At 35.9% G+C, this 27415-nt stretch overlaps 4 protein-coding genes across 5 annotated transcripts; 1 reads left to right on the top strand and 3 right to left on the bottom strand.

Moving 5' to 3' along the window:
- Nucleotides 1-297: 297 nt before the first annotated feature.
- On the top strand, nt 298-11110 carry LOC111481574. The gene is made up of 14 exons (XM_023127073.1): nt 298-750; nt 1031-1157; nt 1330-1370; nt 1773-1863; nt 2076-2827; nt 3580-3711; nt 4296-4368; nt 4665-4704; nt 4807-4879; nt 5248-5313; nt 6576-6653; nt 6744-6916; nt 7284-7330; nt 9927-11110. Exons 1-14 carry the CDS (start codon nt 437-439, stop codon nt 10524-10526), a joined length of 2607 nt encoding a protein of 868 aa, XP_022982841.1. The 5' UTR covers nt 298-436; the 3' UTR covers nt 10527-11110.
- A 523-nt stretch (nt 11111-11633) lies between these two features.
- Nucleotides 11634-15134, bottom strand: LOC111481617. Of its 2 annotated transcripts, none has more exons than XM_023127146.1 (6): nt 14639-15134; nt 14295-14465; nt 14138-14215; nt 13165-13230; nt 13009-13074; nt 11634-12922 (listed from the first exon to the last, which is right to left on the bottom strand). In XM_023127146.1, exons 1-6 carry the CDS (start codon nt 14945-14947, stop codon nt 12074-12076), a joined length of 1539 nt encoding a protein of 512 aa, XP_022982914.1. In that variant the 5' UTR covers nt 14948-15134; the 3' UTR covers nt 11634-12073. The 2 variants fall into 2 exon arrangements, with proteins under 2 accessions (XP_022982914.1, XP_022982915.1); XM_023127147.1 differs by having other exon boundaries at nt 14295-14462; nt 14639-15049.
- Nucleotides 15135-15539: 405 nt separating this feature from the next.
- Nucleotides 15540-18617, bottom strand: LOC111481622 (IQ domain-containing protein IQM3-like). The gene is made up of 9 exons (XM_023127153.1): nt 18192-18617; nt 17956-18070; nt 17811-17876; nt 17643-17731; nt 17365-17452; nt 17135-17281; nt 16958-17050; nt 16156-16257; nt 15540-16057 (listed from the first exon to the last, which is right to left on the bottom strand). Exons 1-9 carry the CDS (start codon nt 18527-18529, stop codon nt 15572-15574), a joined length of 1524 nt encoding a protein of 507 aa, XP_022982921.1. The 5' UTR covers nt 18530-18617; the 3' UTR covers nt 15540-15571.
- Nucleotides 18618-21114: 2497 nt separating this feature from the next.
- On the bottom strand, nt 21115-25714 carry LOC111481646 (monodehydroascorbate reductase, seedling isozyme-like). The gene is made up of 10 exons (XM_023127185.1): nt 25572-25714; nt 24658-24729; nt 23660-23711; nt 23474-23554; nt 23048-23166; nt 22741-22960; nt 22505-22623; nt 22300-22425; nt 21687-21827; nt 21115-21592 (listed from the first exon to the last, which is right to left on the bottom strand). The coding sequence occupies exons 1-10, from the start codon at nt 25620-25622 to the stop codon at nt 21269-21271; spliced, it is 1305 nt and encodes a 434-aa protein (XP_022982953.1). The 5' UTR covers nt 25623-25714; the 3' UTR covers nt 21115-21268.
- Between the last annotated feature and the right edge of the window lie 1701 nt (nt 25715-27415).

Genomic DNA, 27415 nt, shown 5'->3' with positions numbered 1-27415 from the left:
AAATTTAAGTTTAATAATATTCTAATATATATATATATATATATATATATATTTTTTTTTTTTTTATGAAGATTTTTTTTTTAATTTTAATTTTTAAAGTTAACCATAGGACTATTCGTACAATTTTCGAAAGTACAATTATTAAATTTAAATATTTAAAAGGACATCACTAATATTCAACCTCGGGATAAAATGGTATTTTAACTAAAACAATAACGATAATTAAAAAACTCAAAACTGTGCGTTTTGGCTTCGAAAGTCTCGTGAAAACAGAAGTCCCGTACAGTCTTAAAGATGGTAGACTGATTATTAGGGTTCGAATCTCCGTAAATGTATAGTCCTTGATAAATCAAACTGGAAGCCGACTAGGGTTCGAACCTCCTGAAGCTAACAAAAATTGGAATTTACGAAGCATTGCGAAGGAAGGAGAGTGGCAATGGAAGAGCTTCCACATCAAGCAGAAGCATCCATGGGCACTAGCTGCAAGAAGGGGAAGAAGAAATCAGTGAGTCTGGAGGAACCGCTGAAAAGAGCTAAGAAGAAAGCCGGGGCTACTTCAGTCAACGAAGTGCAGCCTACAGGTCGTTTAGATGACTTCCGGGTGAAGGTTTCAGAGTTTGATCATTGTGTTGAAAATCATTTTAGAGCCATTGATGCAATTGCCGAGCTCTATGGCGAGGCAGAAAATGGCGAAGGCGGAGTTGATGAAAGTGACTTTCAGCGGTTTTCGTCCTCCACAACTTTCTTAAGGTACACATGGTTGCATGTTTTCCGGTAGATACAACAAATACATGTTTCCTGTAGCTTACGGATCGTCGCATTGCTTACACCGATTAGTTCTGGAATGCTTGTTAAATGCTGAAGATCTTGAAGTTCGTGCAAGGCATGCAATGTATTGAATATCGTGTAACTTCTTACGATTTTTGTTCTTGCACAATTTCTCGGAAGACGATGACGTGAACTTCTTCCTGCATTATCTGTCACTGCTGGGAATCTCCAACTTAATTTTTTTCGAATTATACTTCACCAGGGAATGGAAGTTCTACAATTATGAGCCGAAAACCGTCAAGTTTACAAGCGATTCGAGAGTTCCTGAGGGTAAGGATGCTGATATCACGATGGAATTGCCACAGTTTTCTTCTGCGGCTGTTCTAAAGGTGCTGGGTTGACTGCCATGTTAAACTTGTTGGCGTTTTCTTTCTAATTTTATCCCATCAACCACACCCATACTCGCGCGCGCGCGCACACACTGTTTTCTTCTATTTAGGTGACGAGCTGAAACTGTTATGCAGCATTAAGAATTAACATAAGTCATAATTTAACACGCAGAATGGAGCACCACCCGGAGCCACTACATCTCTGGACTTTAGGTAAGGAATAAGCAAACTCTGTATGAGTGTCAAGGTCGTCCAGTTTAACACTTGGGCAAAGGAGGCATAATGAGCTGCCTCTTAAGATATTTTAGGAATTTGTATGTCGCATCTAATGCGAAAGCCTGCATACATGGAAATTTGTTATTTGGCTCTTGCCAGTTATTATCTTAACCTCTAGAAACCAATGATGTGATTAAAATACGTAATGTTGCTTATGGTACCACTTTGATTTTTGATTGCTTCTGCTGCTGGTTATTGTAGTTTTCGTTGGTGGGCTAGTGTTGTCAGTTGGGCATGAATTGAAGTTACTTTTTTGATGTCTGGTCACTGGTGTGTAATTCTTTCCTCCGCAGTTGATATGTACATTCAATCAATCATTTTTATTGATTTTTTTGCCAGAAACTTTATCATGCATGTTGGTGGGCCTGTTTGGGCCATAGATTGGTGTCCTCTAGTTCATGAAAGGACCGACTCCCTTATCAAATGTGAGGTATCCCTCCTCTTCTATCGGTCTTTTTCAAAAGCAAAACTGTTATGGACGCATTAAAATTTAAGTGTAAAATTTTGTTTTATTCATCTTCACCTATGACTTTCATTTTCATTCACTTAGTTAGGCATTGCTTTCTTTTTGTTCACACTTTCTCTTTATTTATAAGTTCTCATTCATATTTATAACAATATTTATCTCAACTCGTATGGTAGTTTATTGCTGTTTCTGCTCATCCACCTGGCTCTTCTTATCACACGATGGGCATCCCGCTCAGTGGAAGAGGTATGGTGCAGATATGGTGCTTAGTGCATGGCACCGAAAGCCATGAATCAGAAACGACCAATGCAACAGAGTGCAAGGCTTCAGACTTATCTCAACCAAAGAGGCCTAGAGGAAGACCCCCAGGGCGCAAGAAAAATGGGGCGTCTGCCTTATCATCTCAACAAAAGAGACCTAGAGGAAGGCCTAAAAAGAAACAAGAAGAACCTAATGATAACGAGGTTGCCAGTTACCAACTTGTTCAGCCCCTTTCTGTTGAATACCCAGATGTTTCATCCAACTTGCTTGAGATTGATGACGTCCCCCACAATTCTGAAAAACTTGTATCACTGGAAAACAGTGTTGAAAGAGGGAGCAGTACCATTGAAGAAATTTCTACGTGCAATTCTGAAGATGAAGTTCCTGTGCAGAAGAGAAGAGAGAGAAGAAATGCTGATACTAAGAATCATGTTGATGATGTGGGAACGTTATGTAAGAACATATCAGAGAATGCTATTTTAGACACTGGCTCAACTGGATTTTCTATTCCGGAGAGTGTTGCTTTGCCTAGACTAGTATTGTGCTTAGCTCACAATGGAAAGGTAGCGTGGGATTTGAAATGGAAGCCAACTAATGCGCGTACTACCAAGTGCAAGCAAAGAATGGGCTACCTTGCTGTTTTGCTGGGCAACGGATCTCTAGAAGTGTAATTAAACTGCTTTAACTGTCTTCTGACATATATGCTCAGTTACTATACGTTTAATTTCTCTTGGTCTTACTGAGAGCTTTTCATGCTTGCTTAAGATTTAAAATAAGTTTATAGATATGGAAGTATGTTGGATAATCTCCTCGACGTTTCCTTTTGAGATCAATTACAATTTGTGTTGAATACGATACAGATTTTTACTGCTAAACCAAGAATCAGTTTCCATGGAATTGCTGACATAGTGGATCTGATTTTTCGACATGACTAGGTTGCTAGGATGAATGACGTTTTATTTGAGCATGCCATAACAGGAAAACTACTTTTGAAGTGTGTAGTTTTTGGATAAATTGTATAAATACAATTACACCATATACAAAGCTCTAGTTTCTGGTGAATGAAAAGTACGTGCCTTTAGTTTTTTTTATTTTCTATAGATATGATTTCTTTGTAGAGTTTGCTTTGGAATTTTTTTTTTTTTTAACTTCAAAAAATTAGTTCATAATTCTAGTTTTCATGTTTAATGTGACAGCACAATTGATTTAACTGACATGATGAACACACCATACTAGGTTCTACAACAAAATTATATCCCTCGGAGTGTATGTCTTATTCTAGTTTAATTGCTGTTCTTGCAACTTTGGTTGTTCTAAGGTTTTGACTTTTAATGTTTACTATGTGCCTCCCCAATGATTAACAATATTAGTTCTATATTAGTAACGGCACTATCTGACTATCCAATGAACTAATTGCAGTTGGGAGATTCCTTTTCCCCATGTAGTGAAGGCCATCTATTCTAATCTCAATGGGGAGGGTACAGATCCTCGCTTTGTGAAGTTGAAGCCTACTTTCAGATGCTCGATGTTGAGAAGTGCAGATACACAGAGGTATTCGATTTTTATTTTTAACATAATGACATGACAACTCTTCAAGTTTAACATGATGCAGTCTTTGCGAAAAGAAAAACCAATGTGTTCAGTATTGCTAAAAATTGAAGAGTAGAATAGGCTGCCTTAGAGATGGTCATTAACCTCTGCATAATTGCACATTACACCATCATCATATCTGGAAAACTTTTGAATGAAGTTCTTGGCATTGGCTATTGTTAGAAGAAATGGTGTTATGAAGTACGTTTAAGACTATTCAGTTCATTCTTGTTGAATCCAGGAATTAATCTTGGTTCCGCTTAATTTTGATATTTGGAGATTCTTACACTTTTTCCTTGCTGATCAACTACTCTTACTCGATACTTGATCCCGCAAAGGAAGAATTATATTATTCTGATTGGATTAAATTTAAGTAATGAAGCAAATATTTTCTTCAATTTTCTTTTCAAGTATACTCTGGGTTATTACGAGTGTTATTCTTTTAGTAAAATTGCATCTTGTGTTAGCTTATTTCTCACGAGTTTTTACTTTTTCCCCAACTGTCTTTGTTACTTCTAATTCGTATTCTATTGTTGGTGCTGCAGCATCCCTCTGACAGTGGAATGGTCGCCAACACCTCCTTATGATTATCTACTCGCTGGATGTCATGATGGAACGGTTATTATTTATCTTCCTTTCCTTTTATCGCTGTTCATTGCAAAATCAAAAAACGTAACGTTCTTTATGTGGTTCTCCTTGCATTTTGGAAGAGTTAGTTCTTCATGTGGTTTCAGAAATTTCTTAAATTGCTCATCATTCTTTTGATGAAATATTGTTTGAATTTTTTCTAATTTTTGTTTGTTATTGATACAACTTTTTACTGACTCAATTCCTGATCCAGTTTTGGGTGGTCCTGTCCCTTTTTGGTTTGAATTTTAATTTTATGATGACTAAAACATAATTCATCTATTCAGGTCGCCTTGTGGAAGTTTTCTGCAAATAGTACCGCTGAAGGTTGTTTTACTTCTCTAAATTTGTGTTTCTAATTCCTTCTCTTGATTGTATTTTAACAATTACAAGCAATAATGACATCATTCTCGTATTTTTTTTGTTCAGATACGAGGCCTTTACTTCGTTTTAGTGCCGACACAGTTCCAATAAGAGCGGTTGCATGGGCACCAAGTGAAAGGTTTGTAGTGGTAGAGTTCAAGTTGAACTTCTTTATCCTTTTATACTACTGCCGCACGCCAACCACCCCCCCCCCCCCCCCCCCCCCCCCCCGAAAGAAAAGAGGATAAAGATTGAAGAAAAAAGGGAAGTGTCATTTCGGTTGAAATTTTGTTACTGTTAATGCCGCTTATTTACATGATGGGGAAAACATCTTTACCTTTGATGACATAAGTAAGAACTGGACTATAACTACAAAATGGGTCAGATCATACACCCGTGGATATAAAAATAAAATCTAAGATGACGAGTCTAAATTTTCTTTTACTATCATTTTTATACTTTCTGATTAAAATTATAAATATTCATACATTTTCTTATTATGTGCAGTGAGCCCGAAAGTGAAAATGTGATACTAATTGCTAGTCATGGAGGCATAAAATTTTGGGACCTAAGGTTGGTGGAGTTATTTCTTTCATTTTATTTTTCATTAATTTTATTATTATTATTTTTTTTTTGGATTATAGGAAGTTAGTTGATTTTTTTGGGACAAAAAACTATATATATATATATAACCAAACTTTTTATTAGACATAATGAAAGAATATAAAAAGGGCATAATAAAGAAGTCCACTGGACAAGGTGAATGCTAACTATACAAGAAAGGCATCTTATCCAAAAAAATAACGCCTGGTGGAGAAAAGCTCCTATCCAAGGAATTTCCAAAATCATTTCCAATCGGCAATAAGACATAAGACACAAATGTGAAAGTCTAGATAACTTTTACACCATGACAAGGCAAGAAACGATAATGAATAGAAAAATCTATCGAAGCATCTTTTTGTTATTCTTGAAAGGTTATTCTTTTTCTTCCATGTGGACTGTAGGAAGGCTCTACTGAAGTTGTTTCTTAGGATTGAAAGAATTTTATTAATTTAATTGGAGAAACTTTTTTAATAGTATTAGGAGCCCATGCGATGCACTGTCTTCCACTTCCCAATTCAAGCATCCTTTAAAATGCTTAGTTTAATAATAAACACACTGAAGTTTGAGGCAATATCAAGATGATCCAATCGAAAATGACAAAATCAACCCTGTTCCATTCTCTTAGACATACCCGAGGGAAGATTTCCTTGAAACCGTTCGTTGCTTCTGGACCATTGCAATGCATAGAAACTTCCTTACTGGTGGACTGTAGGAAGGCTCAAAATGAAGTTGTTTCGTAGGATTGAAGCAATTTTATTAATTCAATTGGATCAACTTTTTAAATACTATTTCCTGCCCATGCGATGCATTCTGTCTTCCATGTCCCAATTGAAGCTTCATTGGTTTAATAACCAACAAATTCAAATATCTTGAGGTAATACCAAGATGTACCAATCAAAAATGACAAAACCAACACCCTGTTCCATTCTCTTTAGAAATACCTGGTTCCTTGAAACCACTCCTCCAACAATGGAGTAACTTCTTTACCAGTGCACTTTTGTTTTTGGGGAGTCTGTACAGCGGAGAGCTTACAGGCAAGATGCCTAGATATGACACTCCGACAAAGCTGCTGTGTGCTTTGTGAACGATCACTTGTTTCAATTATCACTTTGTTATTTCATTTACTCTGTGCTCATTGCATATGATTTAATATTTTTTGGTTTTCAGTTCATTTTATTGTTTCATTTCAATTCGGTGACAATCTGATATTAATCATTACAATATTATATCAGAGATCCTTTCCGTCCCTTGTGGGACCTTCATCCGGCACCAAGGATAATATATAGTTTGGATTGGCTTCCTAATCCTAGGTATATATTTTATCTTGATAGAACGCAGATTAGGCACATTAAGTTATTGTTTTACTAATTCTCTTTTATTTATGACCATATTCTTGTTAGATGCGTCTTTTTATCCTTTGATGATGGAACATTGAGACTTCTCAGTTTGCTAAAGGCTGCATATGATGTTCCAGTAACTGGTCAACCCTTCACAGCAATAAAACAAAAAGGTTTACACACTTACTGTTGTTCACCATTTGCTATCTGGAGTATTCAAGTATCAAGGCAGACAGGTATATCTGTAATTCTTGGTTTGTTAGCTTTGGTTTATTTCCCTTTTTAATCTACTTTTTAGGCTTCCTTCAAGTCTTAAAAACAATTTAAAAACACATTCTCATTGATGTGGTTATATGGCTTGTCTTGATTAATTTTCAGCCATATAGAAATAAGCAACAAATAGTACCAACAGGGGATTTGTGGATCGTAGTTCTTTCTTTTTCTGTATTAAATAATTTTTTTGGTAACAAAATGTAGTAGCCTTTTCTCGGTTACTGTCGGCTTTAACATCCAATTTGGTTTTACTTTTAAATTACCACACAATCAAATGAACTATTTGATTCTTATCATGTACATTTAAGATATAGCAACTGGTTTTTTCAGGCATGGTTGCTTACTGCGGTGCTGACGGAGCTGTTGTCCGTTTCCAGGTAAGTTCAACTTGCCCAATAGATTTCACTATGGAGATGAAAGTTTGCCTCTTCGGCACGTGCCATTCATTTGGTTTCAGTTTTTTATAATCTTAGCTTCTTGTAGTTCTGTTACTTTCTATAATCAACTTGCATTATTGATGAGTATCTATGTATTTGTGAATATATAATAGACTATTTTATTGAAGAGAGCAAGGGATTTTGTTAGGACCATACAACAACTCACACACTCGATTTAGATGAACTCAAATAATAGGAGAGACAGAATGCAAAGATAAATATCCTGATCAAAAGATTCTGGTTCCCTTCATTAGTTGGCAATAAATACTATAATGAAGGTGAATATTTATCCGGTGCTCTGATGGTTTTGGATGATCTCCTCAACACCAGGTCATGTGTCACTTGCTCCACTTATGGTTCATCAACAACAATCTCAAGAATTTATCGAGTTTTTGTAGCGACTTCACTAGGTGAATTTTTTTGCAACTCAATTTCAACTCCCATTTGCTTCATAGTCTCATAACCTTTCTTCTTTTCTTCTTTTTGTTTTTGTACATGACATTTTCATCAAATGTCACGTCACAACGTCTTAAAAGTTTTCTGTTTTTGTCATCCCAAAACTTATACTTGAACATGTCAGAACCATAGCCTATGAAGTAGCACTTCACAACTTCAGCATCACTCCCTGAACATATGCAGTGCAACCAAAAGTTCTCAAGTGAGAGTACTTGAATCCTTTTCCTGTCCATACCTCTTCTACCAACTTGAACTATAAGGGTAATGACGATCCACTATTTATCAAGTTGGTTGTTGTATTCATAACATAAGCCAAGAATGTCTTTGACATTCCAGAATGCATCGTCATACTCTTTGCCCACTCATTTAATGTTCGGTTCATTCTTTTAATGACACCATTTGTCTTGCCATATCGGGAACGGTCTTCATTAATATGATTCCTTGAGTTGCACATAACACTTTAAATTCTGACTTGTTGTACTCTCTTTCATTGTCAGACCTAAACACATAATCTTCAAACCCATATGACTTTCAACTTCAACTTCCATCCGTTGGAGGTGGCAAACCCATTTTATTTGTGTTTCAAAAAATAAAACTATACATTCCTTGCTGAAATCATCAATGAAAGCAACGTAAAACTTAGATCCACCAATTGATGGAGCTGGAGATGGTTCCCAAACATATGTATGGACCGTTTCTAACTGTACTTTCTTCGGTTCTCTGACAACCTTTGTGAAACTAACTCGTTTTTGTTTGTCCATAACACAACTTTCACAAAGATCTATATCAACAGTTTTCATGCCTTCTAAAACTCCTATCGTAACCAGCATCTTCATTCCTTTGACCATGTGCTACCACTATTGTACCCTTTTTCACGAACTTCTTCCAATCTTTGTTGCATAATCTATGCTGTCTAGCTGACCAATAGATATCAGATTCTTCTTGAGACTAGAAATATTTTTGACCTCCTTCAATATCTAATGGACATCCTTCGATATCTGATGATTTCTTGCTGGAGTTTGTATGCAGATATCTCTCTTTCCTTTAACCTCAAAAAATTTGTTGTCAGCAAGATACACCTTCCCGAAATTTCAAGATTTGAAATTTTGAAACAGTTCCTTGTTCGGAGACAAATGAAAAATCCACTTGAATAAAAAATCTAAGATTCAGTTGGACTATCCACACTAAGGATTAGAGTATCCTCAGTATCTTATGTTGGATATGCAGAATCATAGGCATCTTCAAATTTGTGATTCAGCTTCTCTTCAGTTTTGTACAATCTGTTCGAAAATGGCTTGCAATATGTTGAATATGATTTTTTTTTAAAATACAATTCTAACACGCTACGGTTGGTCTGTTGGAAGATTTTCCTCGATTCTGTGATTTTGATTGGCATGTATATTTGGGCCTTGAGTTACTTCCCCTTCAATCAACGTTGAAAGTATTGCCCGATAGATCCTCAATTTCTCGTTTGCAAATACTTTTGTTGAAACTGAAATCGGATCCATCAAACTTTACGATCCCAATCTTTGAGCTTTCCATCTTCAGATCATGGTGAAGATCTCCTAGCTCGCTTTGATACTCGTTGTTAGGATAGCAGCAACTCACACAGATGAACAAAAATAACAGGGGAGAGAGAAAGCAAGGAGAAATATTGGCTAAAGGAGAAATATTGGCTTGAGGTTTATAAAAGTACATCTTCAAGGCACTATCCATGGGTATATATACAGTTTATTATATATATATATATATAAATAGATATAGTCATTTATTTACATAGCTATTTACTATATATGACCATTTACCTTGTCACTTACCCTACATAGCCATTGATGAGCTCTAAATAAGCAGTAGACTAACTAACAATGATAAGCTATACTCTATAAATAAGCAGTAGACTAACTAACAATGATAACAATGATAAGCTATAGTAGACTAACAACATAAAGATAAAAGAGTTACTTGTCCATACAAATAGCTGAGGAGTTGGTATATGCTTACTTTCTCTTTATGCGCCACAGATTGAATTCGAGGATAATTGGTACATACATTTAACACACTTTCATGTTTAATTTGTCAGCTTACTACGAAAGCAGTAGACAAAGAAAATTCACGCAACCGCACCCCACATTTTGTATGCGAATATTTAACCGAGGAGCAATCAATTATTACAATCCACTCTCCAGCATCAGATGTTCCAATCCCTTTGAAAAAGCTGTCCAACAAATCTGAACAGCCATTGTCCATGCGAGCTATTCTATCTGATTCCATGCAGCCAAATGAAGGAAATGATAAAAGTGCCACAACTTCAGCATTGGAAAATGAATCAGCCCTTTGCTATGATGATGATGTCGGCGTTGAATCTGGATCTGAGGATACGCCGATGTCTATTCAGAATAAAAACCAAACTCAATCAAAGAGCAAGAAGAAGGGAGTGGTCAACCAAGAATTGGAACATAGCCATGAGCCTAGTGATTCACAGACAGATGATGACGTAGTGCCTGGTTTGGGGGATCACTTCGAAAATTTCCCCCCCAAATCAGTTGCATTGCATAGACTGAGATGGAACATGAACATTGGGAGTGAAAGATGGCTGTGCTATGGGGGAGCAGCTGGAATTCTACGCTGTCAGGAGATTGTGCTGTCTGCCCTCGATAAGAAGTTGATGGCAAAGAAATGAACTTTACTCGAAAAAATGGCTTTGCCAAAATGTTTGTGCAGCTGATTTTCATGAGGCGACGCTTGCTCAATTCAGTGTACAGTCAATTAGATCAGAAACCATGGTGCCTTCATCCTTGAGGGGCCAAATTATGGGAGCAGCCAAAGGAATCAGAGAGCATGACCTTAGGATAACTGAAGACCATTAACTGTGGAAATTAGTTGAAAGGAGTTCAAGAGCCGAAGCAGATGATTTGATCTGGGTTTTGGGTTCAGTTGAAAAGCAACGAGAAAAGAATTGTTGGAGGAACCTCAGCAGCCATGATTAAATAAACTGTATCTTTTAGCCAATAGTGTATTCTAAAATTAGTGACTCAAAGCTCATCTCCTTAGCTTACAGGAGGAGTCGGGTTTATAACGTCATGGGAGGACAGTTTAGCTTCTATCGGGCTCGATTACCTGAGGAAGAGATGGGGTTTGTTTTCATCTATGAACTTCCTTTTTCATATGCACATTACCAATGTATTTCGTAATGTTTTTGTTTCTTGAAATTGTTTCTAAACTTTACACTGAAAAGGTTTACGTATAAGAAATGGGACTTTTGTTGTATGCATGGCAAAATAATCTCAATTAATTGCTACCAAGGCAGGACAATCCAATGCCTTTTTGAGTTTTTCTGCATCAATTCCATTGATGATCGGAGAAAAATTAGAAGAGAACGGCGGCGCATCCAGGCCTTATATACGACCCCTCTCGCATCTCTTACCTCTCTTTCCTCTTCTCCAATAAACGTACGCTGGCTCCAACGCCCTCAACTACCCCTCCATGTACATGTCAGCTCCGGCCCGTCGATGTACAAGGCTAACGTCAAGTCGCCGGCGGGTCTGCCGGTGAGAGTCTCGCCGGGGAGTTGAAGTCTGATCGGCCGAACATAAAACGATCGTTTGATGCCAGCGGATGAGGACTGAGAAGGTTCCTTAGACGGCTTCACTTGAATGGGATGATTCTAAGCAGAACGTTGGGAGCCCAATTTTGGTGTTTAAGGTTTCAGTTCATTCGTTCATATTTATTTATAATTGAGTTCTGATTGACCTCTAAAAACCGATATAGAAAGTTGGGCACCAAGTCCTAGGACAACAACTTTTCAATTTATTGAACTGTAGCCAATCCCATAAAGGGCGTCTTTGAAGTAGCCATAAGAGGATTTAAATACAGAATTCTTACACTCTCCTCCTCTTTGCTGCCCTTCCAAATCCAACTCAGTCATCAGTATCCATCCATCTCATTTCATTTGTTAGATAACTAACTCATCGGAACAGACGCGAAAAAAAATGCCCCGAAATGTAAATTTCCTTGCCCATCACTGCTGGCTACAACTAACAGCATGATGTCGGCGCTCTCTGAGCTTCGGAACAAAACCACCGAGAACGCCTCAAAAAGAAAGCCTGAACTTTGGTGATGTTTCAATACTCTATGCTTGCCTCTGCCAACAAAAACCAGTGAATACAGGACTTCACACAGATATGATTGTTGACAACAAACAGTTGTTGAACTCCCCAGCTATATAGATCAGAAATGCATACGGCAAGGACGAGTGTGAAGATTCTTTAACTTTGTTAGTTCTTTTCTTCTCCTCCTTGCCTCAGTTGCAGCCATTGCATCTATGGTTTTCTTACATGAGACTAACTCTGGTTCATGCTTTTTTTCTGCCAAATGACATAAGTCATCACAAGTTCTTGATGACAGACCGCGATCATCTTCGCTCGGTTTATCTTGTTTGACAGTGGAAGTGGGTTCAATACATTCAAGTCTCACAGGAGAAAGCACTTTCCTAACTTTATCTCTTGTGTCGGCTTCAAATCGATCCACAACTACTCCAACTGTGTTCTGAGTATGATCCTTTAGACTCGGGGCTTCATTCAAGTCATGAGCTTCGTTTTTCTCTTCAGCTGAAGGCAAAGAAGAACGTCTGCTTTCTGCACGCACAACAACCTTTGAAGTATAAGCACTGTTCTGAGAATTCGAATAAATACACTCTTGAATATTTCCTGCTGGACACGAGTTTTGAGAACTCTGTTGATTCCTATGATCATGATGAGGCAACAACCAAGAACAAGGTACTATACAAAAGGGTGTTCTCAAGCCAGTGACATTCGTAAAGTTTTCTTGTACATGGGAAGAGTCGGATACATAAACAGTATTATTAGAAGGCGAACGAACACTTGGCGGGACGACTGCAACATTGTGTAGGTCATGATACGGACTTGAAGGTTGAACCACTGACGGCCAGAAATACGATGCATATGGAGGGCGACTAAAAAAGAAAAGAGGGTAGTTGGTAGGTAAAGGAGGAGTCTGAACATGAGATGATCTATTGTTTCCTGGGATTTCCTCCATTTTGGGCTCTGCTTGAGCAATCTAAACAAACGAGCGAGCAAGTGAATCCTTGGGAGATTTGGAAAGACCATGACTATACACATTTCTTAAATGCAACCCAATCCTACCTGTTCCTTCAATTCCTTGTTAGTAATCTCCAGAGATTGGTATTCTTTCAGGGCCAACTCCTTTTCCTTGATTGTCCAAAGATCACAAGATGAAAGTAAATAAAGATCATGACAAACAGAAAAATTTAAGAATTTAAATGTGTTGCGAAAGCCTACCCTCTTTAAATTTTCGTTCTCCCATGCCAAATCAGAAGCCTTTTTGGTCAAGTCCTCGCACAGAGTCTGCATAATAATAACCAACCAAATGCAAGAGCAATTTCAATGAAGTAACAATGTAATACGAACTCTCATCACCAAGTTTAATACCCCAAAAGATATCCAACCAACCAATCCACTAAGGAGACTTAGATCACTTTTAAGGCAATAATTCAGAATGATTTTGTGGCTACCTCTGCTTGAAACATCTACTTTTTATTAACAAATTAAATCATAATAGCACACTTAACTGACAACGTTAACCCTTTCTTGACGGTGTCGAAGAATAAAAATCATTCCCTAGATCAAGTAAGGATGTTTATCTCCCTTGAACTTGTTACTGAGGATTAAAGTTGGGAATGTGAAGAAGCCAACACCAGTTACATTGCACTGACAATATGAGTATGGAGTACAGTTAATCATACAAATAGCTTCCAAACATACAGCAATCCAGTTGAAAAATAGATAAATTCCAACAGTCTATATAGCAATCAAGTTGAAAATATAGGCAAATTTGAAGCACATTTTTATTAATTACATGTTTCAAGTACTATTATATTTCTGGTTTGGAGCCTGAAACTCCTCTCTACTGCTGAACAAGTAGCTAAAGACATCCACAGATGGTTCAGAGAAAGAAATAGAAACCCACAACCAAAAGAATGAAAACAAGAAAGAACAGTAACCTTCATCTTGGATTAAGGTATTTGCATGATAGAATGTCACAATAATGTCCTAAACAAGCCAAAATGAGCACAGTTCAAGCCAAAATGTGCATAGTTCAACAGTAATGAGCATAGTTCAACAGTAATCAGCAATGCATTCCTGTCTCATTCGTCAAAATTTAAAATCCCGAAACCCCAATTGTTGTACTCAAAATGAACATATGATAAACTATAAAACCAAAGAATACATGTTGGAGAGAAATTCTCTGAACCTGCCTACGACGAATTGTCTGCCGTGCTGATTCTCTGTTTGCTAAAACCCTTCGTATTCTCCTTTCTTCCTTCTCAGCCTGAAGAAGAAGAAAGCTGCTAATGAAAAGATTGAAAACATAAAGTAAGATCCCATGGGAAGCAGTTAGCAAGCATAACCTCAGTCAGATTACGCCTTGGCCTCCGGCAGCCAAATAATGGGTGGCTTAGTTTAGGTGATTCGACCTCCTTCTCCGCCTTAATCATCTCTTTGGTTGTTTCCCACTCAGGATGGGAGTGATCAGCGCATTCCTTTTCTGATGGCTGATGACTTATCACCCCTCTATCCTGCTACAAACAAAATCATAATGTCAAGGCCTGCAGAAGTAATGCAACTCCGAATCAATGCTTTTAGTTTTTTTACTCAAACACCACAATACGAACAGCATCGTAATACAACTTTACTTATAATAACACAGATTGGGACATAATTTGTAAAGACAAATGGACTTTGTAGAAACAACCTGAATTCGAAGGTCCAGATCCGCGCGACTAGGTAAAGAGTCGACGAAGGCAGAAGTCGGCGACTCGGTCTTAACCTCCTTCCTGGCCCGTTTCCCTTTCTTCCCTTTAATCCGCCATTTGGTTTCCGACGGTTCTACTCCACTATCTCTGACCGCCAAAACCGCCAAATCTTCAAGAGCCTCCGCCGCCTCAATCTCAACCTTGACCATCTGATCCGCCTCCATGGAGGAGGAAGAAGACGAACGTGTAGAAGAAGAACTCAAACCCGAACAACTGGTCGCCTCGGAGCACTTGGAAGAAGAAGCCATGAAAAAAAAAATCGAAGGATAATAAGAACCAGAGAAGAAGAAGATGAAGATGAAGATGAAGACTGAAGCGTGAGAGTGTGAGAGAGAAAGAGCGCGTGTGTTTGTTGCTGAAAACTTACGCGCATCCACGTATTGGTGTATGCCACGTAATGATTCAGCGCTCGTAGAAATGTTACACGTGGCAGGATACGCCGTACGAGAACTGTAGGCCACGGTTCAGGGAAAGCGTCGGTGTGTGGCTTCTCAATATAATATCCACGTGGCTTTCTTTTTCCTTTTTAAATTACTTTTTATTTATTTATTTATTTGTGTTTGTATTGGATAATGATCAAAAGGGCAACCCCGGAAGAGGGAAAAGCTCCAGCGTGGCAGCAGGACAGCCTTAAATCGTCCTTTCTTTTTGCGTTTTCTTAAATTATGATAATTTTTCATTTAATTACAAGTCTAATAACTTTATTTATTAAAGAGTTAAATTAATTTTATTTTCAATAAATAAATTAAAATGTGAATTGTTTTATTAGAGGTAAAATACAGTGTTTAAGGATTTATTTGATATTTTTTTAAAATGGATGTATATGTTAACATATAATTAAAAATTTAAAGACCGGTTACATTCCAAATGGTTTACAATAGCATCATGGACCCATTGCTACCATTGAAAGTACCCTTTGTCGAAGTTGTGGGGGTCGGAAAACCTGACGACATCCTCTTCGACGGGGTTGGGGGAGACCTCGGAGATAGGTTAACAAGCTCCAATGCCTGTGCTCGAAGCTCAACCGGGTAGTCAGCAACACATCCAATTCTCGGACCAGCTCCAGTTGTCCATTTGAGTGAAAGCTGATGGCCTAACTGATAAGAGTTCGCTATCTTCTTCGAGTTGATTCTCTGCAATATCGCCTTCTCCGGTACGTAGGCTCTCGGGCTCTTCAGGCCACCAGATAATGTCCTTTTGTATTCTCCTTTGCCTCCAACTTGAGAGATCTGAGCTGATTTTGAGGAAGTTTTGATGTCAAGTGCTTCTAGTTTGCCCACAAAATCGGCCTTTCTTTGACCTTGTCTCACTGGTTTCAGATCATCATAGCTTTCAGAATTTTCATTTGAGCGATGAACCTGAGGCACAGCAGAACACAACGGACGTAAAATGGCTTCATTTATCATGTAGGAGCTAATTCTCAGCTTACAAGACTAATAATGGGTGGCGCAAGTACCTCCACATTCTTGAGAACCACGCCGTTTTCCTCGAGGAACATCAAGAAGACGTTGAGATGGTCATCAGTGGGCTTATAATGTCCACTATATGCTGAGATTGCCTGAAAACACCAAAGCCATCAGAGGATGAAACTTTCTAGATGAGCAAACTAGGATCGCACAACCAGACTCAATCGATTTAGATGAACACAAAGAACATGAGATGCAATGAAAAATATTGACATGGATGACTTCAAGAATGTACAGTATGCAGAAAGTACATCTTCAAACCACTGTCTAACGGTATATATATGGTTCAGTTTAATATATATATATAACTTTAAGAGATATAGTGTGAGATCTCATATTGTTTGGAGAGAGGAACTAAACATTCTTTATGGACGTGGAAACCTCTCCTTAGTAGGCGTGTTTTAAAACCTTGAGAGGAAACTCACAAGGAAATTCCAAATAGGACAATATCTAGCGGTGGGCTTGGATGTTACAAATGGTATCAAAGCCAGACACCGGGCGGTGTGCCAGCGAGGACGTTGTGCCCCCAATGGAGGTGGATTGTGAGATCCCATATCGGTTGGAAATGGGAACAAAGCATTCCTTATAAGGGCATAAAACCTCTCTCTAATATACATTTTTTAAAACCTTGAGAGCAAGCCCAAAAAGGAAAGCTTAAAGAGAATCATATCTACCAGAGGTGTTTAAAACTTTGAGAGAAAGATCAACAGAGAAAGTCTAAAGAGACAATATCTGCTAGCGGTGGGTTTAGACTGTTACATATAACAATTTACTATATGATCATAGAATTACCTTAAGAACTCCATCATCTACCTCTAGCCTCCCAGCAGCCAACGTGGCTCCGCCTGCCAAGAAACTTGAGTGGTGGAAAGCTCCCTTCTTCTTCTGAAAAAAGAGAATGAATCCATTACTTCACTATACCATATACCGCTGAAATGGAATTGCACCTCAAGAAGGTTGCATCCTCACCTCACCAGCATAAAGCTTCTTAAAAGTGCTCATTACAAATATCCACTTGGTTCCTTTTGATCCTCTCTTTGTATCAAGAAACCTTCCATTTTGTTTATGGACGATTTTCCCATCCACAATGATATATTCATAGTTTTCTCGCTCTTGCTGATGATATCAGTAAATGAATAAGTCAACATATAAGTTTTAGCTTAAAAGTTCATCAAATATGAATCAAAAAGACAACATACAGGTCCAAGATACTTGATGGTTTGCTGTCGGAGCTTCGATCTTGGGCATTCTTTAAGGTCAACATCTTTTCCATCTCCAATATCAAGCCTACAAAGTTTGAATAGCAAAAAACTCAGACAACAAATGGGAAGGATCTTTTAAAATACAAAAAAAAAAAAAAAAAAAAAAAAAAAAAAAAAAAAAAAAAAAAAAAAAAAAAAAAAAAAAAAAAAAAAAAAAAAAAAAAAAAAAAAAAAAAAAAAAAAAAAAAAAAAAAACAGTCAACAAAAGCAATTACCAGTAGAAAAATGGCTGACCAGCTTCTGCTTTACGCCATTCTTCATAGTACAAATGCAAACTATGTCCATATCTATGTCTTGGATCAATCTGAACAGGAAAAAGACAACAAACAACGTATTAAAACCCAATACTGTTCTTCAAATTTTCCAACGAAGCTTCCACTTACAGCTTCGATCCAATGCTGAAAAGCAAGTTTCTGAGCTTTGGAATCCTTCGACAGCCCCTTTCCCACCTACATAAACTTCAAATGATTCCATCAAAACCCGTTTTCAAGTCCATAATTAAGGACCAAAATAGGTTAGAAATCCCACCTTCGAAGCATTCAAAGTGACTCGGTTCCAACGAGAAGAAGCCGATTCAGGTTTCAAGAAATTGAAGAAGGAAATCGTACTGTGATTCAATCTAGCGTAGTCTAAAGCAAACCACCTTCAACAATTTTCAGGACAACAATAAATTGATATTCCCCTGTTTCTGTTATGTATGCAGTGTGCGTGTGTTCTTACAAAAACATAACTAGAAAGTAAACTCAAATCAATTTCTCATTTACCAAAGCTCTTCGACGACAACGGCAGAATCCGCCAACAGTCGGCGGGTCCGGTAACTCCTGTACACTTTCTGCAGCTTCACCGCCGACCGCTGCAGTGCCGCGTCCACGTCATCACAGCCGTCGCCGTATCCGTTGATCATCTGTATCGGTTTCGCGACCACGTTTGAGGGATCGCCAGCGAATGCGTCCCGTTTCGAAGTACCAGTCACCGGAGCGTCGCCGGAAGAAGAGAGTTGGGGATTTTCAGGAGGAAGAGAGTATATGCCGGTGGAGTCGAGAGGGTATGAGAACGGAGTGCGGTCCAAGGACGTTGAAAGGGGCTGCGATTGAACCTCCATTATCGTAGTTTGTTGACTGATCTGCGAGAGAGAGGAAGAAGACGATGGGAATAAAAATTGGGAGCAAAACGAAGAATGTATCGTATTTATGAACGTCGATTTTGAACTTTGAGGTCCGTTTATTTTATTTTATTTTATTATTAAAGAAAAAATCATTAATATAAAATATTTTAAATTTTATTGTCGTCACATCACGGATGAATATAAACAAATAATTAAAAATCTTTTTTTTTTTTAGCAAAATATATATAGTTTGAATTAATTTGTGTATGTTATCCAAACGATTATTATATTTTAACAAATTAAACAGAAAAATTTATTTATAAAGAGATTATAGGTAATAAAATTATATATTAATATTTTTTTTAATTATGCGAACGAAAACTAAAAGTCGAGTAAATACGAATTAGAATAAAGAAATTGTTGCCCACAAAATAAGGAATAAGAATGCCGTTGTCGTTTATTCATATTCATTGTCTAAGAAGTATTATTCGTAGTTTTCTCGTTGTTAATCGCAAGCTCAATACCAACTAGCCATTTGTTCTTTTTATAAAAAAAATGTGGTAATTTTTTTTTTTTTTATATTTCATTATAAATGTATTTAAATCTTTGACTTTTGAATTAATAAGTACATGATTTAATCCGCTAAACTATGTTTAAGTTGACTTTTGTTATTAGAATGGTAAGAGATCGAACCATAATTCATATTTTATCTGTCGAGTTATGCTTGAATCGACCCGTTTACTTCAAGTCCTCATATTAAACAACATTAATTTAAAAAGTATGAACAATAATGAGTTGGTGACGGTGGTTTCATATTTAGTGAAAAAATAAAAAGGTATAATTTCCAACATTTTGCACAAATCACATGCCAAAAATAATAGGAAGAACGCTTCAAATTTGTGTTCTAACTCTTTTTTATTTTTAGAAAATAAAAGATTAAAAATAAAATAAATGTGGATATTATTGTAATATTTTCTCAAAAATGAAAAATTACCGAAATAGAAGCAGTTGAGATGTAATTGACACGTACTCTATTATTTTATTATTATTATTTTTTTAAGTTTATTGTAATATAGGAGGGAAGATTATCTTAATTATTATTATTATTATTATTTTTTTTTTTTTTTTGTGATGGGTCCCATTCAAAATATTTAATTCAATTGCATGGGTAAAATGTTTTTCACGTGAACATGTAAACTTTTCAAATAGAGATAATTGGTTTATTTTATTTCTAAAAAATAGCGATATAAAATCATTTTTAATTTGTTTTCATTTGTTATAAGTTAAAAATAGACCAATTTCTACTTTACATTTTGATAAGTCACATGAAAAGTTGACTCGAGAAAATAAATATATAATCTTTAAGAGCATAGAGATTTTATAATTTTTTTAAAATAAATAATAAAGATAAATGAGCACGAGGCTAAATTTTATAATATTTAAATAAACAATAAATAAGTAAAGTAAAGTTTTTGCATAATAATGGAGATGAAAAAACATGTTCAGTGTGATGGGTTTGGCATATTACTATTAATTATCCAAATTAAATAATTCTTTTGATGTAAGCAAATTAGATGTGGAAACCTAATGAAGCAAACCATAGCCAACAAATTTTTTTAAAATTTTATATTGTTTTTGTATGGCCCATGAATTATTGGTATCTTTTTGTTTAATTCTATCATTGACTCTTGTTTTCATTAGTTTATGATATTAGAAGTCTAAATAATTGGATTTGGCACATAATTGGTGTAATTCTAGTAAGAAATTAAAAAAATGGAATTTAAAATCACAAACCTAAGTTGGGACACTGAAAAAGACTTAAAAGCCCCTTTGGTTTCCATGTTAGGTAGGCCAAATGACTACGGGAATTTTGTCTATTTCTTTGTTGGTTTAGGAAGGTAGGAGCCGAAGGAACTTAAAAAACAAAAGCTATTTATTTTCTTTCTTTCTCCTTTCCTCACATTTTGAACATCCCAAATTAAATTCATTTTTGTCCCACAGTCTTGGTCTTGGTCTTGTTGGGAGGTTTAAAAATTCTGTCCACATTAATTATAAAGATGTAGAAACTATTTCTAATAGATGTGTTACATAAGTTAGAGAGGGGAACGTTAAACTAATGAAAATAGAAACAATAAAACAATAGAAAAAGATCGAGGAGAATATGACGAGTCATAAATGATATACTTCACCTTTTTTTCACAAAAAAATTCCTATGTAATTTCAATGATATGAAAGGGTTACTTTTTTTTTAATTCCTTTAACGAGAATAAAAATATGAACGTCGGTCTTATCGGTCTTTTCAGACAGGTGTAAAGTAGGGTTACACTATTTACCTTTATACTAACTTCAAATACTTTTAATGCAAAAATGTGTCAATATTTGAGACAAAAAAAAAAAAAATTGTGATAAAAGTCAATGACCAATTGTCTAAAGTTCTAATATTGAGGCTTCAGTGGACCCTGCATTGAAATTAGTAGAACAGGGCCAATCAGAAAAGTATCAAAGGATATGGTAAATCTCATGAAGTTGTTAAAAGTTAGCAAGAAATCAGGTAATTTGGAAGCTTGGAGGGCATATTTTGGTAAGGCAAGCCATTTTCAGAGTTTATCAAAGTGCAATCAAATGTAAACACTGTAACATTAAAAGAAACAAAAACCAAACTTAATATTTATGGATATCACAATCATCAGCAATCTCAATTCATTTTGATAAGTACATGATCAACTAAACAAGTTTTCAAACCTTGGAGGCAAAGCTGAGCCCTTCTTTGGCAAGCTGATCCAAGCTCTCAACTGATGGTTGGACTCGTGCAAGCTTGGCAATGGCCTTGTATTCATCTGCCGTTCCACCCTCCAAGAAAACTCCAACTACCTTGCCATCTTTGACCCAGTAGGTTCCAAACTTGGGTTCTGCAGATTCTGGGTTGTTGTCCCCAAATAGGATGGCCTCGCCGACGTTGTCGCCGTAGAATTGCCATGAGAGGTTAAAGGAGCGAGAGTAGAAGTATGGAAGGTAGTCGTATTCCTCGATGGAATTTCCCTCTTCCTTTGCCTTGATGACCTGTTAGGAAAAAGATGTGAAAAACAAGGTTTATATGATGATAGATTAGGATCTTATGAGTTGTCAAATGAAATTTTCAAGGGATTCAACACACCTTCACAGCCTGCTCAGCGGATTTGCGAGCGTGATCAACATGTTCGACTCGTCTCAACTCATTGTATAGCTTCAAAGGATAAGTAGCCACGTCTCCCACAGCATACACATCAGGAATGCTTGTTTTGAAGAATCCATCAGTCTGATATCAATAAGCTAATGCATGAGTTGTGAAAATTTGACTACCAAATCCATGTGTTAAAGGAACTTGGAAACGACGAGGAACTTTTTAACGCTAAGAGAAACTGGTAACTACTAATATTACGTGTATAGATTAAATCGTAGTTCTAGTCGAGTGTAACGTGGTTTTTAATTTGATCTCAAATATTAAAGTTTTAATTGAGATATCAAATTTTAATTTACCACTGTCCATATGCAGTAGTTTTCATGAAATGGGAATTGTGTCCATATATGCAGTAGTTTCCATGAAAAACAATGATGCATATCTAAATTCTTTATATAAAGATTACTTCATAATGCAACAGTACAAATGGAACTTTAAATATCTCAAGACCAAAACATTTTGCCTAAACAAGTATATAGTTTAACTAAAATCACAACAATGTTGGTGCTCGGAAAATTTATTAAGAAAAAGCTAAATTAAGCATACTAACCTTAATGCCTCCCTTCTCTTCTTCGACCTGTCCTTTAAATAAAGATATCAAGGGTCTGCCTCCGACACCCACAACAACAATGTCAGCATCAAGACTCCTGCCATCTTTGAGTTCGACTTGCTTCACCTGAAAGATCGGCTAAGACTTGTTGTTTTTCTAAAAAGCATCATCAACAAGCAGGAGGCATAAGATAAAAGCTACAAACCTCTCCATTTGAATCTGAGGTAAAACCAACTGCTACTGTTCCCTTGATTATATTGATTCCTTTGTTCTTGTAAAAGCCTTCATAGAAGGCAGCTATACCAGCTGTGAAAAGCCTAGGCACTGCAGGAACACAAGCCACAAGAGAAGACTTACGGGTTTGACCAAAAGAAAATTCTATAGGGTAAGGAGGGCAGGAAATGGGGTTAAATAACAATCTGTTCTGTATTTAGTACTTACTGCACCATGGTTCAGGGTAGACCATAGTAACATCAAGATTGTTTATCTTTAGAGCTGCACCAAGTTCAAGACCGATGTAGCCTCCTCCAACGATCACAGCCTTCCCGTTCTTCTTCGCTTTAATTGCTTCTACGAGCTTGTCAGCATCATCAACCTCTCTCAAATAGAAAATGTTTTTAGCATCAGCTCCTTGTACACCAAAATCTGACAATCTGATGACCTACAAGACGACAAAAAACAGCATAAGTTAGATCTGTAATAAGAACAGATCAACACAAGTGCTTTTTGTCAGTGGATGAGTTTTTACAGTGGAACCGGTTGCAATGATCAAAATTTGATACTTGAAGGTGTCACCAGATGAAGTAGAGAGAGCCTTTGCAGCGAGATCTGCCTTCACTATCTCCGTGCTAAGGATCAGTTCAATCCCTGAAGTATAAGTAGCTTAACGATCAGAAGAAATTTAACAAGACTAATGCCAACAAGTAAACCTAACTAAAGAACCAAAAAAGAATTTCTTCGATAAGAAACAACTTTCATTATCTAAGAAGAATAAAGGAAAATGCAAAAGAGGGGAGATGAGGTATCCCCACGCATCCAATGATTACACAAAAGTTTTCTAACCGGTGAGTAATTGAACTATGCTATAATTTCAAAACAAATAGGACGATTGAGGAAAAGTACAAAGTAAAAAGGCAACCATGGGTTTGCAGCAGGTAAAATAAGGAACCATTACCGTTTTCTTTGTACCATTCTGGTAAAAGTCTCTCTCCTCCACTTCCAACACAGACGTGGAATCCTGGAAGTCTAGCAGGAGCTGAAGAAACAGACTTGTCAAGTTGCAATGTGAAATCGAACAGATAAGATCAAGTTAAGTACTTAACTTTCTTGGAAATGTTTTTTTACATAATAAACGACTTACACTCAGGGAAGAGATACCCTTTACTAAGAGCAGGGCGTTCATAAGGAGCAACCTGCACAACAGTGGAGAATTCTTAGGAAGAAAGTAAACCAAGGTCCCACTTCCTAATTCAATATTTGAAAATGTTTCAAAGTAAAAGTTATCAAGTAGTAACATATGCGAAGTTACAGTTTCTCAGTACAAAATTTTCCGACTACTCTGCTGTCATTTCAGTCAACTTTATTTAGCTTAATAGCATTGAGCTTTTCAAGAAGAAGCAAGCTATAATTCATAAAATCTCAAATAAAGTTGCATTCGGAACTAGAAAAATTCAGTGAACGGAATAATTCTACGAACTTCAAGATAGAGTAATTCAAGTCTTAAATTAAATACAAGTACTGCAGTTATCTGTAATCAGATTTGAAGTAACACGCTCCAAAACTCACTTCAGCTTAGGTCATGGTTGCAATTCATTTCAGTATCACCCACTTCCTTCTCCCAACTATGATTCTCTATTCTAATCATTTTAGTCATTGTTCTTATTGAAACATGATGTTACCAGATGATAGGAATCAATTGAGTAAAATACAATTTTGTTAGTCCAAGGTTTTGCACAAAGGGGCTCATCTCATTCTCAACCTCTCTACCCATTAGTACCTTCTTTTTTCCCACGTCAAATCACACTATTCATCCTTACTCACGTTATTTCCCGCAAATAATACTTTTTCTCCCCTTCACTTTGAATCTCCCTTTCTGTCCTTCATCATGTACGACCATGTTCTATGAGGCTAATCATAGGATTCTGAGCTCTATTACACGAAGGATTTATGTCAATTCCTCTTCTGAATACAGGAATAACTTTAACTATAGGGTGATGAAAAAACACAACACAATGGCTTCAAGTTAAGTTCATTGGGTTGTTCCCTTCAAGAGTTACATGGAATTGTATGCATATGTGAAAAAAAAAAACGAAAAGGCTAATGAAAAAATCTTCATATTTGCAGCAAATGAAAGCATACCGCCTCCTTGGAAATAATTGCTAGCTCGCCAGGTTTAAGCCCCAATTTCACAAACTCCCTAGCTGCATATCCCTGCAGTCCAAGAATGCGGTATTAGTAAGATTGAAATAACAAATTGTGCATAAAAAAAAGGGAGTGACAGGTGCTTGTTCTTGAAAGTCCTTCAGCATAAATTTGGGAGAGAGATATACTTTGAAGAAACACCAATTCTCGCATACAAAATAAGTGCTTCACATGGCATGACAACAAATGAATCACAAAAAATTTACAAAATGATAAAAGTATCTCAAAAGTTGAGTAAATTTGTATAAATATTGGTTTATTTTTCTTATATTTTTTCTATCTCATAATGACAGTTAAATTGAAAAGACATCTCAAGCTTCATTTCAGCTTGTTAAACTAGAAGAAGAATAAGTTCATTCAGTTGTATGTCAAAAACTAACTCACTCAATTAATTACAGGTGAAAAACGTAAATTTCCCATAGCTTTCACACATTCCTCCAGGAATCTAGCTTCTCAGTTGACAAACAGAGCAATCAAAAAGATCTATAACATTTGCTCCCTGAGCCATGACAGAACGAGTACGTTCAAGATAAAAAGAACACGGAGAATAAAAAAGACTCATATCTTTAGTGTAATTTTCAACCAGATAAGAAAAAGAAATAGCAAAAAACAGGAATAGATCGCGATCGCAACATTGCTACAGACAGCAGTTACAAAAGCATCAAAAGATCAATCCCAATTCAAGCAAAGCCTAAACGCCTCAGATTTCATTTCCAACAATACAAAAAAAAATTAAAAGCACAAAAGAAATCTAAGTCAAACTCAAGAACCACGTGAAACAATCTGAAACAAGAAGTTAGTGCCAAAAGAAATCAGATCAGACGATCGATGATGGAAGACAAGAAACTTACAGCTGAGACACCACCGCCGACGATCACGTACTTGAAACTCTTCTCCGCCATAGTTGGTGATTGCTGAGCTCCCTTGCTTGTGCTTTCCAAAAGAGACACGAAAAATGAAAGCGAAATGAAACGCTTGAGCGCGATTCGTCACATATTTAAAGCCAAATAAATGGTGCCTTTTTTAGACAAAGATTATCTCTAATTCCTTTATTTAATACAATAATTTTTTTTTTTTTTTAACCTATGTAATACAACAATTTATTCGTTAAACCTTTTTCTTTTTTAATTAAATAAATTATTTTCTTAAATTATCTAAGTTGGCCTGTTCAAATATAATTGATAAATAAAATACTTATAATACTAAAATTTACAGTCAATATTGAATTATGACTATATTGAGCATTGTAGGTATTCAACTTTTGACACGACACAGAATAAAAAAGCAGTGTAAATAGAATATTCCACGTGGAAATTCCTCATTGGTCAACTGGAAATGGGACCTGCATCCGGCGGCTTCCAATATAAATACTTTTTCGTCCGAAAAAATGGCGTCCTTCTGGAAATAAAGAACCACCAGCCTTGCCACGTCATGCACCACGTCATGAAGTCAAAGCAGGGCTAAAAAAGTAAACGGTCAATATCAAAAATGGGCAAAAAAAATTAAAAATAATATATAGTTTCTATTTAAACAAAGGAATAATATTAATTAAATTAAAATCCCATTTGAATACTGAATTTAAAAATTAATCCTTTAAATAAATATATTTACTATAAATTTTCAGTAATTAATCGAGTTGAAATTTTATTATAATTTTATTGTATTTTGCATTCAGATAAATTAAACATTTTTTAAGGATTGGTCAAAACTAAATTTCTAATCCCTCCTGCCACGTGTAAAATAATGGAATCAATTTTTGGCATTATCGATTAATATGTTTCACACAGAAGGACGTCCAAATTCATGCTGTTGGGATTTTTCTTCCCTTATAATTTATTTTTCAAATTTACAGTATATTTATTTGTGTTGGACAGTGTATCCAATCAAAAGTTGACAACTGGCTAGGCTATTTGACGTGTCAATTTTGACCGTCAGTGGATGTGGCTTTGACTCGGTCGATTTTGGTAGCCGTCTTGTTGATGGAAATTAATGGACCTTCCTTCGGCTCGAAGCTGGCCCAATTGGCTATTGGATCCAATAGGCCCAATATACCATTTGGGCCCATACTTTTTGGTAAGTAAATTTTTATGTGAGACATTATATAAATATTTTAATATTTTAATAGAAAAGCTAATAGATAAAGCAATTTATTGACAAAAATTAACTACAAACTAATTATAACATAATTTTTTAAATCTAATTGAATAATGATATAAAATATGTAATATTTATTATAATATTATAATTAAATTCAAATTTTCCACATTATTATTGAAATAAAAAGAAAATAGGTATAAAATAAAGTTACCCATAGTGGCTCGTAATTGATCAATAATCGCAATTCATGTGCATTTTTTAATACTTTAAATTCAACAGTATTATTTTGGGATTTTTTAAAAAGTTGAAAGTTTACTTAACTAATATTATAAACTTCATTAATATAATCGAAAAATAAAGTCAAATAACATACCATATTTATTTAAATTTTGGGGTCAAGAACTTAGATTTTTAGATTAAAAAAAAAAAAATCTATATTTTATAAGAAAAAATATATATGATATTTGATTTATTTATTTATTAGATATTCGAAGGTCGTCTCTATGATTTAATCGAACTAAATATCCGATTATAATAAAAAAATATTTTAAAATATACTATAGACTAACCAATTAGAATTTAAAGGTGGGATGAATTG

The sequence above is a fragment of the Cucurbita maxima genome, unplaced genomic scaffold (genome assembly GCF_002738345.1).
Source record: "Cucurbita maxima cultivar Rimu unplaced genomic scaffold, Cmax_1.0 Cma_Scf00007, whole genome shotgun sequence".
Taxonomy (NCBI): domain Eukaryota; kingdom Viridiplantae; phylum Streptophyta; class Magnoliopsida; order Cucurbitales; family Cucurbitaceae; genus Cucurbita; species Cucurbita maxima.
Note: the sequence above shows the minus strand (reverse complement) of the source record. Positions and strands in the feature narration are given on the sequence as shown.

What these genes read in the sequence shown, in the direction of transcription:
- LOC111481574 (XM_023127073.1), top strand. Translation starts at nt 437, where the DNA reads ATGGAAGAGCTTCCACATCAAGCAGAAGCATCCATGGGCACTAGCTGC. An exon ending in ACTCCCTTATCAAATGTGAG is followed by an intron (nt 1,864 to 2,075) that starts GTATCCCTCCTC and finishes CTCGTATGGTAG; the next exon opens with TTTATTGCTGTTTCTGCTCA. An exon ending in GAGCTGTTGTCCGTTTCCAG is followed by an intron (nt 7,331 to 9,926) that starts GTAAGTTCAACT and finishes TTAATTTGTCAG; the next exon opens with CTTACTACGAAAGCAGTAGA.
- LOC111481617 (XM_023127146.1), bottom strand. Translation starts at nt 14,947, where the DNA reads ATGGCTTCTTCTTCCAAGTGCTCCGAGGCGACCAGTTGTTCGGGTTTG. An exon ending in CAAGGCGTAATCTGACTGAG is followed by an intron (nt 14,216 to 14,294) that starts GTTATGCTTGCT and finishes CTTCTTCTTCAG; the next exon opens with GCTGAGAAGGAAGAAAGGAG. An exon ending in AGACAATTCGTCGTAGGCAG is followed by an intron (nt 13,231 to 14,137) that starts GTTCAGAGAATT and finishes ATTATTATGCAG; the next exon opens with ACTCTGTGCGAGGACTTGAC.
- LOC111481622 (XM_023127153.1), bottom strand. Translation starts at nt 18,529, where the DNA reads ATGGAGGTTCAATCGCAGCCCCTTTCAACGTCCTTGGACCGCACTCCG. An exon ending in TTCAGCATTGGATCGAAGCT is followed by an intron (nt 17,732 to 17,810) that starts GTAAGTGGAAGC and finishes TTTCCTGTTCAG; the next exon opens with ATTGATCCAAGACATAGATA. An exon ending in TAGATGATGGAGTTCTTAAG is followed by an intron (nt 16,258 to 16,957) that starts GTAATTCTATGA and finishes TGGTGTTTTCAG; the next exon opens with GCAATCTCAGCATATAGTGG.
- LOC111481646 (XM_023127185.1), bottom strand. Translation starts at nt 25,622, where the DNA reads ATGGCGGAGAAGAGTTTCAAGTACGTGATCGTCGGCGGTGGTGTCTCA. An exon ending in TCATTGCAACCGGTTCCACT is followed by an intron (nt 22,961 to 23,047) that starts GTAAAAACTCAT and finishes GTCGTCTTGTAG; the next exon opens with GTCATCAGATTGTCAGATTT. An exon ending in CCGCTGAGCAGGCTGTGAAG is followed by an intron (nt 21,593 to 21,686) that starts GTGTGTTGAATC and finishes TTTTCCTAACAG; the next exon opens with GTCATCAAGGCAAAGGAAGA.